At 45.2% G+C, this 18,027-nt stretch overlaps 1 protein-coding gene across 15 annotated transcripts in view; it reads left to right on the top strand.

Annotated features, from left to right (window-relative positions):
* Positions 1-18,027, top strand: part of RALGPS1 (Ral GEF with PH domain and SH3 binding motif 1) — a 311,271-nt gene that overhangs the window by 132,943 nt on the left and 160,301 nt on the right. For all 15 annotated transcript variants that reach the window (XM_017892871.1, XM_017892865.1, XM_017892868.1 and 12 more), the window contains one exon: positions 2,031-2,123. In XM_017892871.1, the coding sequence (XP_017748360.1) occupies positions 2,031-2,123 (93 nt within the window). The remainder of the gene's footprint in view (positions 1-2,030; positions 2,124-18,027) is intronic.

Below are 18,027 nucleotides of genomic sequence, written 5' to 3'. Positions count from 1 at the left end.
AATCTTTTTTTTTTTTTAAGGGAAAGGGCCCATTTTTTTTTTTTTTTTTTTTTTTTTTTTTTTTTTTTGAGACAGAGTCTTGCTCTGTTGCCCAGGCTGGAGTGCAGTGGCGTGATCTCGGCCTTCCGGGTTCACGCCATTCTCCTGCTTTAGCCTCCTGAGTATCTGGAACTACAGGCGTCCGCCACCACACCTGGCTAATTTTTTGTATTTTTAGTAGAGATGGGGTTTCACCATGTTAGCCAGGATGGTCTCGATCTCCTGACCTGGTGATCCTCCTGCCTTGGCCTCCCAAAGTGCTGGGATTACAGGCGTGAGCCACCGCACCCGGCCCACGTTTACTTCCTGTGCATTCTCCTGAAGTACTTGGAACTGGTGCTGGGCTTAATGATATTTATTGCTGTCAATCAGTTCTGTGCTGGGCCACAAGAGAAAGTAGGATGTGGTTCCAGTCCTCCCGGGCTGTCAGTTTGGAAATGTGTTTATGGGTCCCACCCATGGAATCCAAAATGATCCCTCCTTAATCTCTGCCATTTTCTGTGTGGCAGACTGTCATGCTGGCTCTGTGCCCTGGCTCTTTCCTTGTGCAAGCCCCTTCCTTTCTCTGGGCCTTGGTTTTCCCATCTATAAAATGAAAGGAGTGGGTTAGATAATTTCCATAGCCCTTTCAGCTCTAAAAAGAAGTTCTGTGACAGGCGTAGCAATGCAGATACATGGAATGAAATTCACTTCACTTAGAGAATCTATTCTTACACACAGGAAACAATTAGAGAATGTTACGAGATGTATGAAATGAAATAGCTCATGTGATGAGAGAGAAATTTCCAAGCAGGAATAGAGCTGTGAGGACTAAGTATAAGGGCTTTTCCTTTCTTTATGCATTTCACTAGGCCCTACAATGTGCTGGGCACTGTACTGGGTATGAGAGACACGGTGGTAGATAAAACTTTGTCCCTGCTCTCAGGAAACAGCCCAGGGTGAGAGAGAGGCAAGTACAATCCAGTGTGCTACGGATACACATGGACTTCTTTGGGGACACGGTCAGGAAAGACATATTAGAGGAAGGGGCACCTGAGCTTGGAAATACTTAAGTGACAGGGGTGGGAAAAGACAAGGCTGAGACTCACATTGTACTGAGCTCCTGCCCTGGGACCAGCCACTGGTCTAGGCAGTTGATATGCACTGTCTCATGTGGCAAAAGTGCCGTGATTGCCTTCCGCACTTTAAGTATGAGGACACCAAGGCTCAGAGGGATTAGGTAACTTGCTGAAGGACACACAAGTAGTGGGAGCTGGGATTGGAACCAGATCTTCTGGTTTCATAGAGCCTGCCTAATAACCCAAACTTCACTGTCTCCCAAGAATGAGAAACGGCACCCCCATCCTGTTAGCAAGTTTCCGGTAGCATAAAACCAGGAACAGAGCAGTTGCATTTTTCTGCACTTACACTCGGCTGTGTCTCATTCTGTTTCCCTCCATGGTAAGAAACTTGTCTGAGACTGAATTGAATCCAAATGTTCTCGCTAATTTGGGGTCTGGTTCAAAGGAACATGGTCAAGTGATGGGGAAGCCCGAGCATTGCCTTCCCAGCTGAGAGGGATTATGCAGATTATTGGTACCATCTTTCCTCGGCCTCTGTCTCCTTCTGGTGTTAAGATAATCATAGAAGACCCACATTGATGCTGCTGGCACAGTCGGGGTTTTAGTTTACAAAAGCCTGCTGGGACAGTATTCAGATTTGTCTAAGAAAAAGACGTAATGCACATTATCAAACCTTACCCCGTGCCACGTTTCTGTCCAGACTAGTCAGCTTATGAAATTTTGCACATGTTTTAGATGCAGACTCACCTTTTGACAATTTGAGAGAAAAAAAGCATATGGTTTCTATGAACTCCTTAGAACTATGTTTTCTACATGAGATATTTTTAAGTGTAATTGAATTTCATAAATATGACATTTGGTAACACTTGAAAATGTTTTTGTTCTGTTGTTTATAGCAGCAAAATAATCTATTCCATATCTTTTTTTCAGAAACTTCTAGAACTCAACAACCTTCATTCTCTCATGTCTGTGGTGTCAGCATTACAAAGTGCTCCCATCTTCAGACTGACAAAAACCTGGGCCGTAAGTTAATCTCCTTAAGTCTGTCTGATTTCGGCTATCATTTCATTGGTGAAGTTCTTTATTCCACAAGCCCCAGCCTTTCTCTTACTGTCTATACTTGGTCAATGACAGAGTTACTATGAGTTGATGACAGTTCTGTAGGCGTCCTCACTCCGTCAGTGACCCCATCCCCATTTTGGCACCAGGGAATGATGAAGGTGCTGACGTGGCTGGGGTCAGAATCCCCCAGAATGGATCTTCTTGGACACCACCATGTCATGTGTGATGACCGGGTCAGCAGCGTGACTTCTACCCTCCACTTGGCTGGAATTTTTCTCTGGCAGGCTCCAAACTGCCCTTGGGAAGGTCTCTGGGCTGATGGTTCGCAGCTGCCCTGGGTCACTAGCCATACCGCTAAGTTTCCCTGGAGAAACCTGTGACCCCCGTGTAGGAAAAAACGGATTTTTTTCCTAAGGCCCTGGATAATTTCAGCTCAGAGGTGGAGTCTGATAGTTACATAATTGAGTCTGTAGGAAAGTTTTTCTGCTGTAAAATACTTTAAAATATCTCAGACCTCTTTATCCTCCTTCTCTTGGCATAGTGCCTGACATGGGGGAAGTAATTGCTATTTCCATAGCTCATTAGCATTCACCTCCTGGCCTGCCTGATCTGGGGTCTCTCACAGCCACACAGCGCAAGCCTTTCAAGACCTGTTTATATCCCACGGAACTGACAGAAACTGTATGGAATTGTCAGATGTGCTTCTGCAACTCATTTCCGAACTTCTTTCTGCCAGTTCGTGGGGCTGGGCTCTGTTTCCTACTTGGCTGGTTCAAGGGCCTTTAAAATACTCAGGGATTATGTTGTAGGTGATCGAAAATGAGCCTTATTTCTTTAAATTGCCGTTTTCCATAGATCTAGTCCTCGCAAAGTAGAGTGAGAGGTTTTAGCCCAGTGTCAGAAAACTGGGTTTGCATTCAGATGCCATTCAGAGCATGACTTCTGTGCGACTCATTTTCTCGTATCAACTCGGGGAGGTTGGCGTAGATTCTTGGTTTTCCATCAGTGCTTCGTGGAGTCCCAGGGGTTCCTTAGAGTTGCCTTGGGTGCCACCAGGGGCTGAGATTGTGGAGAGATGCTGCCAAGCAGGCGGTTCGGGCACTATTTCCACCAGAGCAGCTCTGTTTGTATCAGTTTTATGTACTGGACTTTTGGGTGAATTTCGACTGAGCAATGGCTTTGGAGGTCGAAAGCAAGTTTGGAAGCCACCGGTCTTAGCAGTTGCTGCCAGCCCTGTGATTCCAAGTCATTCTGACCAGTAAGGCTTTTTTTTTTTCAAAAATTGCTTGGAGATTTCTTTTTAAAATGAATTTTCCATCACTTAGATGCTGTTATTGTTTCTTGGATTGCTGGGAGCTATGTGAGGACCCAGAGGGATGATTTTTGAATCTTCTCATGATGCCTAGACTTTACTGTCAATAATATTGTAACTCTCAACAATTCCTATAAGCTATACAGTTGGTGGAGGCAGAGATAGTTAGCACAGAGGGCTAGGGTGTCTAAGGGTCTTGCGCAGAGATATGGTCCACTCAGTGATAGGGCCAGGCCCATGGATGAAGTTGTGGTGTCCTCCAGGGGATGCTGTGTACTGTCAGGACAGTGGGCAGCAGCAGGTCACAGCAGTACCCAGGACCACTCTGTTAGGCTTGACAGGCCCTGCTCAAGGTGGCTGGGTCTTCACTCCTGTTGATGGTTCTTTGCTGCAATGAAAATAAACCTCCAGGCCAGGTGCAGTGACTCACTCCTATAATCCCAGTACTTTGGGAAGCTGGGGGTGGAAGGATCGCTTAAGGCCAGGAGTTTAAGACCAGCCTAGACAACATAGCAAGACCTCATCTTTGCAAAAATTCACAAAATTAGCTGGGCATGGTAGTGTGCACGGTAGTGTGCACCTGTGTCACAGCTACGCAGGAGACTGAGTCAGGAAGATCCCTTGAGCCCAGGAACTCAAGGCAGCAGTAAGTTATGATTATGCTACTACCCTCCAGCTTGGGTGACAGAGTAAGACCCCATCTCTAAAAAAGAGAGAGAGATTGAGAGAGAGAGAGAGAGGAAACTTCCTTGGGGAGCCTGGAATGGAATTTGCACCCAGGACCCATTCAAAGGCATGGGCATATTCACCTAGCTCCCTTCCAGGCCATCTGGGTCATGTTCTTCCTCACACGTATGCCAAGATAAAAACATGTGGCAGGCACTGCCCTAAATGCTCACTCTTTCTTTCTTTCTGTCTCTCTCTCTGTCTCTCTCTCTCTCTCTTTCTTTCTCTCTTTCTTACTTTCTCTCTTTCTCTCTCTCTTTATCTTTCTTTCTTTCTTTCTCTCTTTCTTTCTTTCTCTCTTTCTCCTTCCTTCCTTCCTTCCTTCCTTCCTTCCTTCCTTCCTTCCGTCCGTCCGTCCGTCCATCCGTCGTCTCACTCTGTCACCAAGCTGGAGTGCAGTGGCCTGAACACAGCATACTGCAGCCTCAGCCTCTTGGGCTCAAGCAGTCCTTCCACCTCAGCCTCCTGAGTAACTGGGACTACAGGCCACACCACATCCAACTAATTTTTAAGTTTTTTGTAGAGATGATGCCTTGCTATATTGCCCAGGCTGGTCTCAAACTTCTGGGCTCAAGCAGTCCTCCTGCCTCAGCCTCCCAAACTGTTAGGATTATAGATGTCAGCCATTATACCTGGCCCCTAAACACTTTTTTTTTTTTTTTTTTTTTTTTTTTGAGACGGAGTCTCGCTCTGTCACCCAGGCTGGAGTGCAGTGGCCGGATCTCAGCTCACTGCAAGCTCCGCCTCCCGGGTTCACGCCATTCTCCTGCCTCAGCCTCCCGAGTAGCTGGGACTACAGGCGCCCGCCAGGTCGCCCGGCTAGCTTTTTGTATTTTTAGTAGAGACGGGGTTTCACCATGTTAGCCAGGATGGTCTTGATCTCCTGACCTCGTGATCCGCCCCTAAACACTTTATGTATATTAACCATTTTGTTCTGACAGCTGCCCATTGAGATAGGCACTGTTACTATTGTCATTTATAGATGAGGAAACAGATACAGAATGGTAGAATGGTTTATACAGGGTCCCACAGCTAAGTGGCAGGGCTAGGATCACACCTAAGCAGCCTGGCTCCAGAATCCATGCTCTTAACCACTGTACCCTACTGAACAAAAAAGACAATTCCAGCCTACCCCCTGTCACCCAAAACAAGAGAGGGGTCTTATTTTTTTAATTTTTGTTTTTGTTTTCCCTTTTGTACCATAAGTATTGCATTAGGAACTTGGAAAATAAGATTGGTAGACTACTGGTACCTCCCGGGCATTTGGGTCTGTCTTGGCTGTGGCTGCTGCTGGCCTGGTACCTGGTTGCTGGCGTGCAGCAGAAAGAGCAGTCAGAGGAGGGCCTGTCAGGGAGGGGACATGCAGCCAGTGAGCCAGAGAGCTGCAGCAGGACTTTGAAGGCTGCCTTACAAATGCCTTCTGGCCACGCATTCCTTGGATTGTTTATACCATGGCTTCTGTTGCTCCTCTACTTCCCTTGGTTGGTTCCTGTCTTTGCACCTCAGTGGGCATTTAGCTGGTGGGGAAGAGGAAGATGCCAGGGAGCTAAGATTACATGTCACCAAAGAGCAGGAGACTCAGGGCAACAACATGTCCCTGTTCCTATTCTGAGAAACCTCCCTATTGTGTCCTAAGGGTGAGCCAGGGCTGTTTCTCTGGTTACAGAGAGCCACTTACCAGGGCAAAAGGTGGGTAGATGCAGCATCCTAGGAAATGAGAATGGCAACTGCCACAATATTGTGTCAGGGAGATAGGAGGTGAAACACACTGTGTGGATTACAACATGAGGTCTCCAAGGTCACTTGTGGGGTAGCTGCTAGTTTTTGGTGAACCCACTATTTAGCCTTTGTTTTAGATCAGACTCTTCCCTCTCACTCACGTGTCTTGTTAATCCAAGGACTACGGTTGGTTGGCATAGAGCATTTAGGAAACAGAGGGGGCCAAACTCATCATCTTTTTATTTCATCCAAATCACCCCCATCCCCAGTGGAATGGCAGACTCCACTGTCTGTATTCTTGATGCACCTGTCTGATAACAGCACAGGGTGGAGCATGCACCGACTCTGCAGTTTTGTTTATAGGTCTGCCACCCCCTTTTGACTGCATGCCTCGTTGATGATGTTGATTTTTCTCTGTATCCTTGGTGCCCAGCCACTCTACATTTGTTGTTTGAATTGTATGTGTTGTCCTGAGTTGCATTGCATCTTTCTTTTGCTATTAATTTCTGGTATGAGATTGCCATAGAAATGTTGCTCAAAGAGAGCTGTTTCCTCTCTGCTCACTTGTCCTTTGAGTTGGAACTGGTGAGGCCTCATGTGCCACAGAGTAGAGAGGTGCAGGTGGCACTGGAGGAACCAACCATAACATCCCCAAAGGTCAGTGCTGTGATAGTTTTTGTTTTGCAGAAGAGGAAAACTGAGGTTTGAAGAGGTAGAATGACTTGTTCAAGATCCAGAGCTAGTGAGCGACAGAACCAGCATGACACAGCCTTGTCCTGCTGGAATCCACAGTCCATCTTCTTGGCGGGTGTGTTGGATGGCTTGCTAATGGTAAGAACCTGTGAGAGAATCAGGCTGGGCACAGGGCAGGGGCAAATAGACACACTGCTTTGGAAATGGGGCTAGAGAAATGCAGCTAGCACACAGGGCCCGGGGACAGGGCAGGCCAGCTCTCTGTGCCGTCCCTGTGGGTTGCACTGAAAGCCTGAATATCTGGGAAACCTGGTGGAAGGGAGTTACAGGTGTGGCAGGATACCTGTTACTTGGCCACATCGTGGATGACCTCCAGAGAATTGGTCATTAAGCTAGGGCAGGGCTTCCTGTTGGCCTCTCCATGGGTGGCTGCTAAGTGCTAGCTGCTGGGTGAGCTAGACAGGACAGACTGACACTGAACATAGGCCTGTACACAGTAGGCCCTTAATAAATGCTGTCTGCATACACAAACAGGAAGGCTACCATAGCTGGCCTGGAAAAATGCAGATGGGGAATGATTAACCCCAGCACTGTGACGACTTTGGAATATTGGCTCCCTTAGAACCGTGAAACCTGAGCAGGAAGGTGTAGCAGCCAATTCTGATTTCCTGAGTACACATCACCGTGTGGCTCTTATTCATTCTGCAAATCAAACATTTCTCAAATGTCAGGTTCTGAAGCCGTAGTCAAGGCCCCTGTCCTCATGGGCTTTCATGTTACTCAGGGAGAATAAACATGTGCCTAGTCTGGCTGGCACAAGAAGTGATCAATAAATGTTTATTGAATACATGAAGTGATCAGCAGGGAGCTGTCAAATTGGAAGAAAAGTGATGCAGAATACATGACAGAGAATGACCGAGTATCTGCTTTAGTGTGGCATTAGGGAGGGCCTCACTTCCCTAACGTCATGCTGAAGTACAGGCGTAACGTACATTCAGCCATGTACTTTCAGTCAAGGCCTGAATGACAAAAAGGAACCAGTCATGCCAAGATGAGGGGATGAGCATCCCAGACAGAGGAGATGGCTGGTGCAAAGCCCTGCACAGGAATCAGCTTGATGTGAACAAGGAACTCAGAGGTCAGTGTGGCCAGAGCTCAGCGTGCCAGGAGGAGATGGATGTACGAGGCAGTGGCTGGGCAGCGGGGCCAATCATGTTGGGCTGAAAGCCTGGGAGAGGAGTTAGGTTCTGTTCCAAGTGCAGTGAAGGATTTCAAACAGGAGACGGACACAATCTGGCTTCCAGTTGCTCTTTGGTTTTGTGTTTTAATTACTGTTGCTACTGTGAAAAACAAATTGGGTGGGGGATGGGGACCAAGAGTGGAAACTGGGGCCTACTCAGGAGGTTAGGGCAGAATTCAGGAGCAAGGGGATGTTGGCAGGATCAGGGTGTGTTTGGGGATATTAGAACAGCAGGCTGATGCTGGATATGCTGGGGAGAGCTGACAGGTTGTGTGCTGGATGAGATGTCGAGATGAGAAGAGAATGAGGCGTGAGTCCTAGGTTTTGGGCTTGAGCAACTGAGAAGCTGATGAAACTTTTTCTTTGATTAGAGTCATCTCAAGAGGAGACTGACTGTTTTGTGAGTGATCTAGGGGTATGGAATTCCTAGAGTATGGATGAGTCACTCATTACAGTAATTACAGTCAGGTGCTAGACACGCCATGTGTGCGCATGTGCGTAAACACATACACCACATGTGTGCACACATATGTACATGCTCTTCTTGCTCTGTGCATGTTCCCAGAGTGATTCACTCTTTCCTACTGAATTGATCCAAAGAGTTTGACTCATTTGCCGCAGCATTGTGAAAACTGAAGTTCTTGAAAGGCAGGTCAGGAGGCCTGGTCTGGAGGGTGGTGACCTGGGAGGGGAACGATCCTGGGAATGGGGCTCTCAGTCCTAGATATCTGGGGACACAGTCATTGAGCTGTGCAATTCAGAGAATCGCTCCTTGTACTAAGAGAACTAAGGCCACTTGGCAAATATCACAGGACAGCAGATGTGTGACATTCACATACTTTGGAATTCAAAGTCCTTCATCCAGGAAGTGCCCTTTGCCCCACTTTGTCTGACGCAGTGCCTCAGTGGTAGCCACCCTCTGATGTTGTTGAGAAGGTGGTGATAGGCCTGAGCTGCTTTTTGGAGGCATTTCTGAGCATTTGGTCAGGTGGGAGGTGAGTCAGGTGAGGCGATAAGGAGATGGATGCAGACATTTGCATGAAACCAACATTTGCAGCCTTCACTCGCCCATCCTCATCATTCCTCATAGTCTGGCTTGGAACTGCTTCTCAGAAGTTCTCAGTCAGATCTGCTGACATTTGCACCCTCATCTTCCTTGACATTGCTACAACATTGGACACTGTTCATAACTCCCATCTTGAAAAATCTCTTTTCCTTTGGCTTAATTTTCTTCCTCTTGACTCCTTTTGTTTCTATGGATGTGGATCTTCTGCAAGGCGGTGACCTCTCCACCTTCCCTGATCCATTTGCTATCCCTTGGTGGTCTCATCCACTTGGGGAGCTTCAAGTGTCACCTGTTGTACCCCAGTGACGGCTGGCTTTTCAGTTACAGCCCTGATCTCTCTCCTGTACCCTAGAACCCTGTTCCAGCTGTCTGCTGTATAGAGCCCTCTGCTTGCATGTTCCTTTGACAGCTCGCACTTGGCATGTCTGAAATCAAACTTTGGTTTCCAGGAAGATGATGGTGAGTGCCAGAAGACTCTCTTAACAGACTGTGTTTTAGACTCTTAGGCAATATGGTAGACTGAGAAATAAGCCTCTCCCTCCCAGTCTCCTGCTTCAAACACACAAACACAAATTCTGGATAAAATACAACCAAATTAAAAAACCAACAAGCAAAGCTAAATTAGAAGCCAAGAAAGGGAAGTCACCATGTGTTAAAAATAAAGTGCTCTCAGAGTCAAAACAGTGAGCAGAGTTCAGAGAAACTGCTGTGTATAAGCCTTTGCAGCTGGGAGCTAGGGTTGTAATGCCTGCACAGAGAGGAGAGTCCGGCTGCACACACATGGGGGGCTGGAATTCAGCTACCCATAGAAATCAGAGAGACACGTCAGGTATTGCTGCATCAAAAAGTCCCTCTCCAGCCTAGGAGAGCCCCAAGGGAGCATGAGTGGAAAAACTCATCTGTGAGAAATTGTCACCCCAGCCTGTGTACCTTATGCAGCGAAGGGATCTGAATACATATTACATATGATCTGCATTGGTGTGGGAACCTCAGACCAAGAAATGAGGGGCATGGAGATTGAGAGCATGGCCTCTTAAATCAGACACCTGAGTTGAGCCCTGGGCCTACCTCTTACAGTGAGGATTAAATGAGTAAATACATGAAAAAATGTTTAGAACTATGCCTGGCTCATATTGAGGGTTTGGTAAGTATTACCTGTTGTTGTTGTTATTATTTTTGACTCTACTTGACTATTCTCGAATGGATTGGCAGAGGCTTCCATCCTTGTATGACAGGCCCTTTTACTTATGGCCTGAACTGTCATCCTCTTTCAGCTGGTCTCATTGCTTCGGGACTTGCGCTCTCTGGGCCACCCTCACACTGCTACTGGAGCGATCTCTCCAAAACATGGTTTCAAGGTTTTCACATCCCTGGTTAAAGATAGTTTTTAGTGTTCTCCCTCAACCCCTCATCCACCTTGCTAGGACGGGGGCTTTGTGCCATCACTCCTCCAGAGCGGCATTGTGCTCAGATACAACCATTCCGATGCCAGTTTTTCTTTTTGATCTGCCATTTGAGCATTTATTTCACCTTCAGTTTTATGAGAATGAATATTTTGTCAGCCAGTTTTTAGCCATCATGTGGACTTCCAACACTGTATTTCAGTGATGCCTCTGAGTGAAGGAGAGAGACTGAGCTAGAATGAGAGAGAATTGGTCTGTCTTCATGAGTGTTTCTGAGAGAAACTTGCATCTGGGGATGTGGCACATGATGTAAGCTAGTGGGTGCTGAGTGTCTTGCAGAGTGCTGAGGACATAATAGAGGCATTTCGACATTGGCAACAAACACCAAAAGATTTCATACCTACTTCCTGACCCTAAAAAACAAACCATAAACCTTTCAGCTGTGGCCAGCGGTGCATCTGCTACCACCAGCAACACAACAACTCAGAGCCCCAAGTCATGTGTGCAAGAGATGCGAGAGCTGGCCTGAGGAATTTTCTGTTAAAACATGGCCATAGTCAACTCATTCTTTTCCATTCACTGTTCATGCTTAGCAGTTTGTGATTGTTCCCCTGTTTGCAAGTTGAGCTGAAGTATCTGGAAAAGTAGAATAAGCAGTCAAAATGGTGTCACATGTCTATGGCATCCAAATGCCCAAGTCAAAACCACACATTGTGAAAAGGAGAGTTTCCATCTCTCCCCTGTCTCTTCTAGTCTTATGCAAAGCAACACTTGCCTCCACTTCAGCCAAACTGCTGTTTCTTTAAACAACCCTTGTGTGTCCACCTCCAGGCCCGCACTGATACCTTTTGTGGCCTCGGGGCCTCTCCAGACCCATCTGTGCTTGTTGAAATCCCTCTAGACTTGTTTTCAGGACTCTCTTCCTGCAGTTCCTTCTTTGGGTGATAGGGTTTGTTCTTCCCCTAGAGAACCCTCTCCTATGTAGTGTTTCTGATCCTTCCTTGCTAAGCCAGGTTGAACAAATGAGATGTGTATTTGGTACCTGACTCTCTGCCCACTGCCAGACCAGATCTGGACCCTGAATGGGCCCTCGGCAAACATATGTTAGGGGATCAAACTCAACCTGCCGGCTCTCTATTCTTGGGTCTTTGTGGGAATATCAGGATTATGTATGTGTGTGTATATGCATGTGATTGGATACATGTGTATATGTGTGCATGTAACTGTTTAAGGATGATTTTTTAAAAAGATAAAATCATGACTCATACAAATATAAGATGAATACTTGTCAAAGATTTTATTTAACTCATTGATTAAGGAGAGAACCAGTAAGATATTACAACCATATCAAAAGAGAAGCTAGAGTACCGCACTTTTATAATCAGGTAAGGAAGGCTAAAATCACTTTAAAAATTGGTATGAGGCCGGGCGCGGTGGCTCAAGCCTGTAATCCCAGCACTTTGGGAGCCCGAGGCGGGCGGATCACGAGGTCAGGAGATCGAGACCATCCTGGCTAACATGGTGAAACCCCATCTCTACTAAAAAATACAAAAAACTAGCCGGGCGAGGTGGCAGGCGCCTGTAGTCCCAGCTATTCGGGAGGCTGAGGCCGGAGAATGGCGTAAACCCGGGAGGCAGAGCTTGCAGTGAGCCGAGATCTGGCCACTGCACTCCAGCCTGGGTGACAGAGCAAGACTCCGTCTCAAAAAAAAAAAAAAAAAAATTGGTATGAAATTAATCACTATTCCGAAGGTGATAATCAGTAGCATTCTATGAGGCATTATTTGCCTTTCTGTAGACAGGAATTATTTATATTACTACATTTTCTACAAATTAACTTCTGTCTGTACAGGGTTTAAAATAGCTTTAGTCAAAGATAAACATGGACAGCTAGCCAGGATACCACTAAATTTCAGTTACAATTTTTCCTTGTGTTACATACAGTAGTCTCTATTGCATCTAATATTTTATATTAGGTGTGTGACATTGTAGTTTTTTATTTTTCAGAAATGGGCATGTTGTATCTAAAGAAGTAAAAAATTATTTTAAAAATTCCAGTTCGTTTCCTTACTGCTTCCATACTTAGTCTGCTGAATCCATTGGTCCATAGATTATCCACAACACTAAAAATTCTTTCCGTATCAACAGTAGACACTGGAATTGAAATGGAATTTTAAGCCAATTTTAACATATTTGGAGCAGCAGGCTCTTTGCTAAAAAATATTTCCATGTATCAAGAAATATTCTCTCGAGGCAAGGGAGCAAGACACCGAAGTCCTTATAAAGAAAATTTGGAGAAATTTTTTTCTCCTCCATGGAGACAACTTCCAGATTTGAACTGCTTTACTAGAAAGGGGAACGGTGGTTTGTGATCAGTCAAATACAAGTGCCACATACAAGGTACTCAGAGCATGACGGGAAATTCCAGAAGCCATCCACTTCTTCAGGTATTTCTCCAAGATTTGTGATCTTCCTGGCTTTTGACCTCATGGTTTGTGAGTCCCATTTATCCTTTGCACCATGAAAATGATTCAAAATTAATAAGGAGGGACTTTGTTTTTACCTTGTAAATTAATTCATTTTGCATATGTGGTTATAGCCCCTTTCTCAGTCCTATGTTGTATATTTTTGCTTTTTAATATACATTTTACCTATTTTATTAATATTTTATAAAAATTAGCTCTTAGGTTTCGTAATCATTTCTATAGGGTTGATGTTTAGCTTTTTTTAGTTCGATGTTTTGTTTTTTAACATGCCAATTTCTACTTTTACCCATTGATTTCTTTCTCCCATTTTCCCACTATTTTCTTAGCTTGTTGAGTTGAATATGTAGTTCATTTATATTAGTTCTTGTTTAATAACAAATGAATTTAAAGCCACAAAGTTTCCTCCTAATGTGCTTTTGGCCTCATCACACAGTTTAATGTACAGTATTCTAATTATGTATGGCTTGTAAATAGTCCATTATCTTGGCTTTTATTTGGTCTTTTGCCTAAGAATTATTTGAATATTCAAAATTTTCCAAGTAATTGGATTTTTCAGTTGTTGTTATTTTTCTCATGATTCTTTTATGTAGCAAATATTTTGGCAGCAATTTCCTCTGTGTCAGGAATCATACCAGATACAGGGATCAGTAGAGTGGATGTAGCCAGCATGGTCACCCTCCTCATGGAGTCCATAATTTGTGGAGGGAGACACAAATGTAATCATATAGTCAAGCACAATCATGATCAATATTATGGAAGAAAATCTCAGGGTGCTCCAAGACTTCTAAACTTTACTAGAAGTGAAGTTATACTTAGTGAAATTTTCCTTAACCTTACTTCCTTATCTCTTTTCTTGAACAAGAATGATTTTAGTATCTGTTTGACTCTGGGTAAGCAGACAATTTACTTTCTCGTATGTAGTTCTGATGGTTTCTTCCTGAGGCTTCCCATAAACTCCAAAATCTAAGGGACCCTCAAATTCAGATGAGGTTTGCAGTTTATGGTTCTTGTAATGAAAGCTTAAAACATGTGAGTAAATGCTGTTATTTTCTGAGCAAACAAACCCTATATTTAAAAAACTAAACCTAAAAAAGTTATCAGCATTACATGCACATGAATTTTAAAAATCACTAGGTACTGAGAGATTTAGTGAAACAACTAACACTCATCACTCATCTCTCCACACCCCAGTTATTCCCCAGAGGCAACCACTTTCAGTTTAAGCGGCTTCTTCTAGTAGTTTCGGCCATATATTTACCAATGTGCTTTTGCCACAGTTTCTTGACCCATCTGCTTTAGACAGCATCTGGTGACTTCTTTGTATGCTAGATGTTTGTTTAGTTTTCCTGAACCACCTTCCCTTGTTCCTCAAACACATTCATCATTATAGCGAAATCACTTTTGTTAAATGAATAGTTGGTGTTTTAATGATTAGGAATAAGTATGCCTCACTATAGAGTCAAGTAGTAAACTATGAATAATATGCCCTTCCTTGAATATTTTGTCATTTCCCTGGATTGATTTGTTTTTTTGTTTTGTTTTGTTTTTGTTTTTGTTTGGTTTGGTTTGTTTGTTTTTGTTTTGGGTCTTTCTGTTGCCCAGGCTGGAGTGTGATAGCTCATAGCTTACTGCGACCTTGAACTCCTGGGCTCAAGCAATCCTCCTGCCACAGCCTCCCAAATAGCTGGGACTACAAGTGTGCACCACCATGCCCAGCTAATTTTTTTTTTTTTTTTTTTTTTTGAGACGGAGTCTCACTCTGTTGCCTAGACTAGAGTGCAGTGGCGCAACCTCGGCTCACTGCAACCTCCGCCTCCTGGGTTCGAGTGATTCTCCCGCCTCAGCCTCCAGAGTAGCCAGGACTACAGGCACCCACCACCATACCCGGCTAATCTTTGTATTGTTAGTAGAGACAGGGTTTCAAGATGTTGGTCAGGCTGGTCTCAAACTCCTGACCTCATGATCCGCCCGCCTCGGCCTCCCAAATTGCTGGGATTACAGGCGTGAACCACCATGCCCGGCCTTAAAATTTTTTTGTAGAGATGGTATCTTGCTCTGTTGCCCAGGCTGGTATCAAACTCCTGGCCTCCCAAAGTAGTGAAATTACAGGTGTGAGCTACCATGCCCTACCCATTTTTCTGGAATTTCTAATTGCCTTAAAAAACTTTTTCTTATCCTATCTACCAGATATCTAAGTAATCCTAAAATAATTTTATTTTTTTATTACATATAATAAATATGTCTATCCCCTCCCCTCCATGTGCCATCATGTCAGGTTTTTAATCAAGCCACTTTTTCTCTGGAGACATCTCTTCTAGGGCTGATCCAATGTGGACCAGTTGTTCTTAAGGCCTGCTGTTCATTGGTCATCCCGTATCTCCCTTTCCTACTCCTGGATTGGATCCACAATTTCCTGTTTCCCGTGTCTTACTAATTCCTGGCTTATTCCTGCATTTTTCTAGAGGAAATTCTCAGTTTTCAAATACATCATGGGAAATACATGTTTAGGGTTTTTTGATGTCTTCTAGTGACCTATGCACTATTCTTGAGAAAGCTGATGCTGTCTGAGTCTCTTTTGTAGGCACAGAAGGGAGCAGATGAGTAAAATTAACTAGATTCAGCCCTTCTGAATGTCTGTGAGTATGTGGGACAAGTTGGGGATGAGGCATAGAAGATAGGCTGATCACCTCTGAGGTGCTGTCCATATAGGCACTTGACAGGCTGGGCAGGTAGGCTGGGCATGGCAAGGGACATGGGCAGTCCCTCAGCTGAGACTGGAGAACCAGTTACCTGAGCCCTGGGAGCCAGCTTGGCCCAGCCACAGTGTGTGTGAGGAGGACATCCAGATTTGTTTAATGGCTGCCATTGCCAAAGAAGTAAGGGGTTCTATGTTGCATTAATAAAGAATGACCTCCTGAGTAAGGGACATGAGTGGTCTGCTTAACAATGGAGCAGTTCTTTGGCCGGTCATGTGGCTCATGCCTGTAATCCCAACACTTTGGGAGGCCAAGGCGGGTGGATCAGCTGAGGTCAGGAGTTTGAGACTAGCCTGGCCAACATGGTGAAACCCGGTCGCTACTAAAAATACAAAAATTGGCCAGGCGCGGTGGCTCAAGCCTATAATCCCAGCACTTTGGGAGGCCGAGACAGGCGGATCACGAGGTCAAGAGATCGAGACCATCCTGGCTAACACGGTGAAACCCCGTTTCTACTAAAAAATACAAAAAAACTAGCCGGGCGAGGTGGCGGGCATCTGTAGTCCCAGCTGCTCGGGAGGCTGAGGCAGGAGAATGGCGTAAACCCGGGAGGTGGAGCTTGCAGTGAGCTGAGATCCGGTCACTGCACTCTAGCCTGGGCGACAGAGCGAGACTCCGTCTCAAAAAAAAAAAAAAAAAACCAACAAAAATTAGGTGGGCATGGTGGCACATGCCTGTAATCCTAGCTACTTGGGAGGCTGAGGCAGAATAATTGCTTGACCCCAGGAGTCAGGGGTTACAGTGAGCTGAGATTGTACCACTCCACTCCAGCCTGGGAGACAGAGGGAGACTCTGTCTCCACAAAAACAAAACGAAACCACAATGGAGCTGTTTTCCAGTAGGTATCTGGTTCTGGTCTGAGTATATATTGTTCGTTGACAAATCTCTCATCCTTAAGTGTTCATTTCAAATGCTGCCTCTCTATATAGCTTTCCTTGACACTTCCTTTTCCCATAATTCATTTGTAATAACAATTATTATTATTTTAGAGACAGGATCTTGCTCTGTCACCCAGGCTGGAGTACAGTGATGCAATCAAGACTCACTATAGAAAGACTCACTATAGCCTCAACCTCCTGGACTTAAGCAATCTTCCTGCCTCAGTCTCCCAAGTAGCTCATTTATTTTTTGTCTGTGTTATCAGTCTCTGTTTACTTACCACATTGCTGTACTATATCTCTCTCCTCTGTTGAATCAAGTTCCCCGAAGATATTTGGAAAAGTTAATACTTGTGATTATGAACTGGAAATGGAGGTAAAAGTCCTTGCTCCATTTTTACCACTGGGCTTTGTGAAGATTAGATGAATTATACATTACAGTGTTTTACAAACAGCAAGTAGAAGATGGTGTTTTTCCCTGTCCATTTTAGCAAACCAGTTAAGCAGCCATTGTCCTGAGCATCTGTGTAGCATCCCCACACTGATATGTCCTGAGTTCCCCAGTGGGAAAAGAAAAGTTCACTTTTATCCTTCAGCTTCTTCAGCATCAGAACCTTCCTTTCAGCATATTCTTCTGCCTCTCCTTACCGAAGTTCGTAAGCTACCACTGCTCCTGTGCAAGTGGGCTGTCTCATGGCTGCATCCTCTGTGGCCCCAGAGGCTGAAGATGAAGGAACCAGACAGGGCCTTCCCAAAGCAGCCCAGGGCTCCCTAATGCACCAGACATGGCCTGAGTTTGGGAATTGGGAATTGCAGACCCAGGTCTCAGGAACTGCACGGCTTCCCCAGGTGCTAGGCAGTTATTGTCCCACTCCTCTCCATTGCACGACGGGGCTTTTGAACACTGGCCTACGTCAGTCTGATGAACATGGTGGGTCTCTTGTTCTCGGTCCTTGCACAGACGATCGGGGTCTGAACACCTTGGTCAAAGGGACTCCAACCCTGGGGCTTCTGTTTATTCATCCTCTTGGGCTTAGCCATTGACCTCCAATCCCAGAAGCACTGGGCCCTGGCAGCTAGACTCAGGGATGCTGCCAGCAACAGCCTCATACTTTGCTTCAGCCACCCCTCCCCCAGCTCCTCCTTTTAAGCCTGGCCTTTCTGCCTAGACTTCTTTCCTTAAAGCCGTGTTCAGTAAGCCATGTTGCCATTTTCTGGCACTGGGCCTTGACTTGGGACTTTCAGGTTGACCACAGCCTGAGTCCTTAGCATAAAGTCTTGAAAGCCAGGAGTTCTGGTTTCTGTTCCTTTCTTTTGAGAAGGCTTCAAATGCACATTGAGCCACTGTTTCCTTGGTGGCCAGCTTTACATACCAGAGATCTCAGTCACAAAGGGTTTTGCTTCTCTAACCTCTGACTCTGGATACCTGTTCATTCTGTATTTGCTTAACTAAGTTGCCACTTCGATAACTGCATAGAGAAAAGAAGGTTGTCGTTTTTTGATTAAAATTACCACATCCAGTGTAAATATGACACAGTTGGCTGTGGGGGATCTGGAGGATGTAGCCTGGATTCAAGCGATGGCTT

The sequence above is a fragment of the Rhinopithecus bieti genome, unplaced genomic scaffold (assembly GCF_001698545.2).
Source record: "Rhinopithecus bieti isolate Rb0 unplaced genomic scaffold, ASM169854v2 scaffold_22745, whole genome shotgun sequence".
In the NCBI taxonomy this organism is placed as follows: domain Eukaryota; kingdom Metazoa; phylum Chordata; class Mammalia; order Primates; family Cercopithecidae; genus Rhinopithecus; species Rhinopithecus bieti.
The sequence above is the reverse complement of the archived record's forward strand: the minus strand, read 5'-3'. Positions and strand labels throughout refer to the sequence as shown.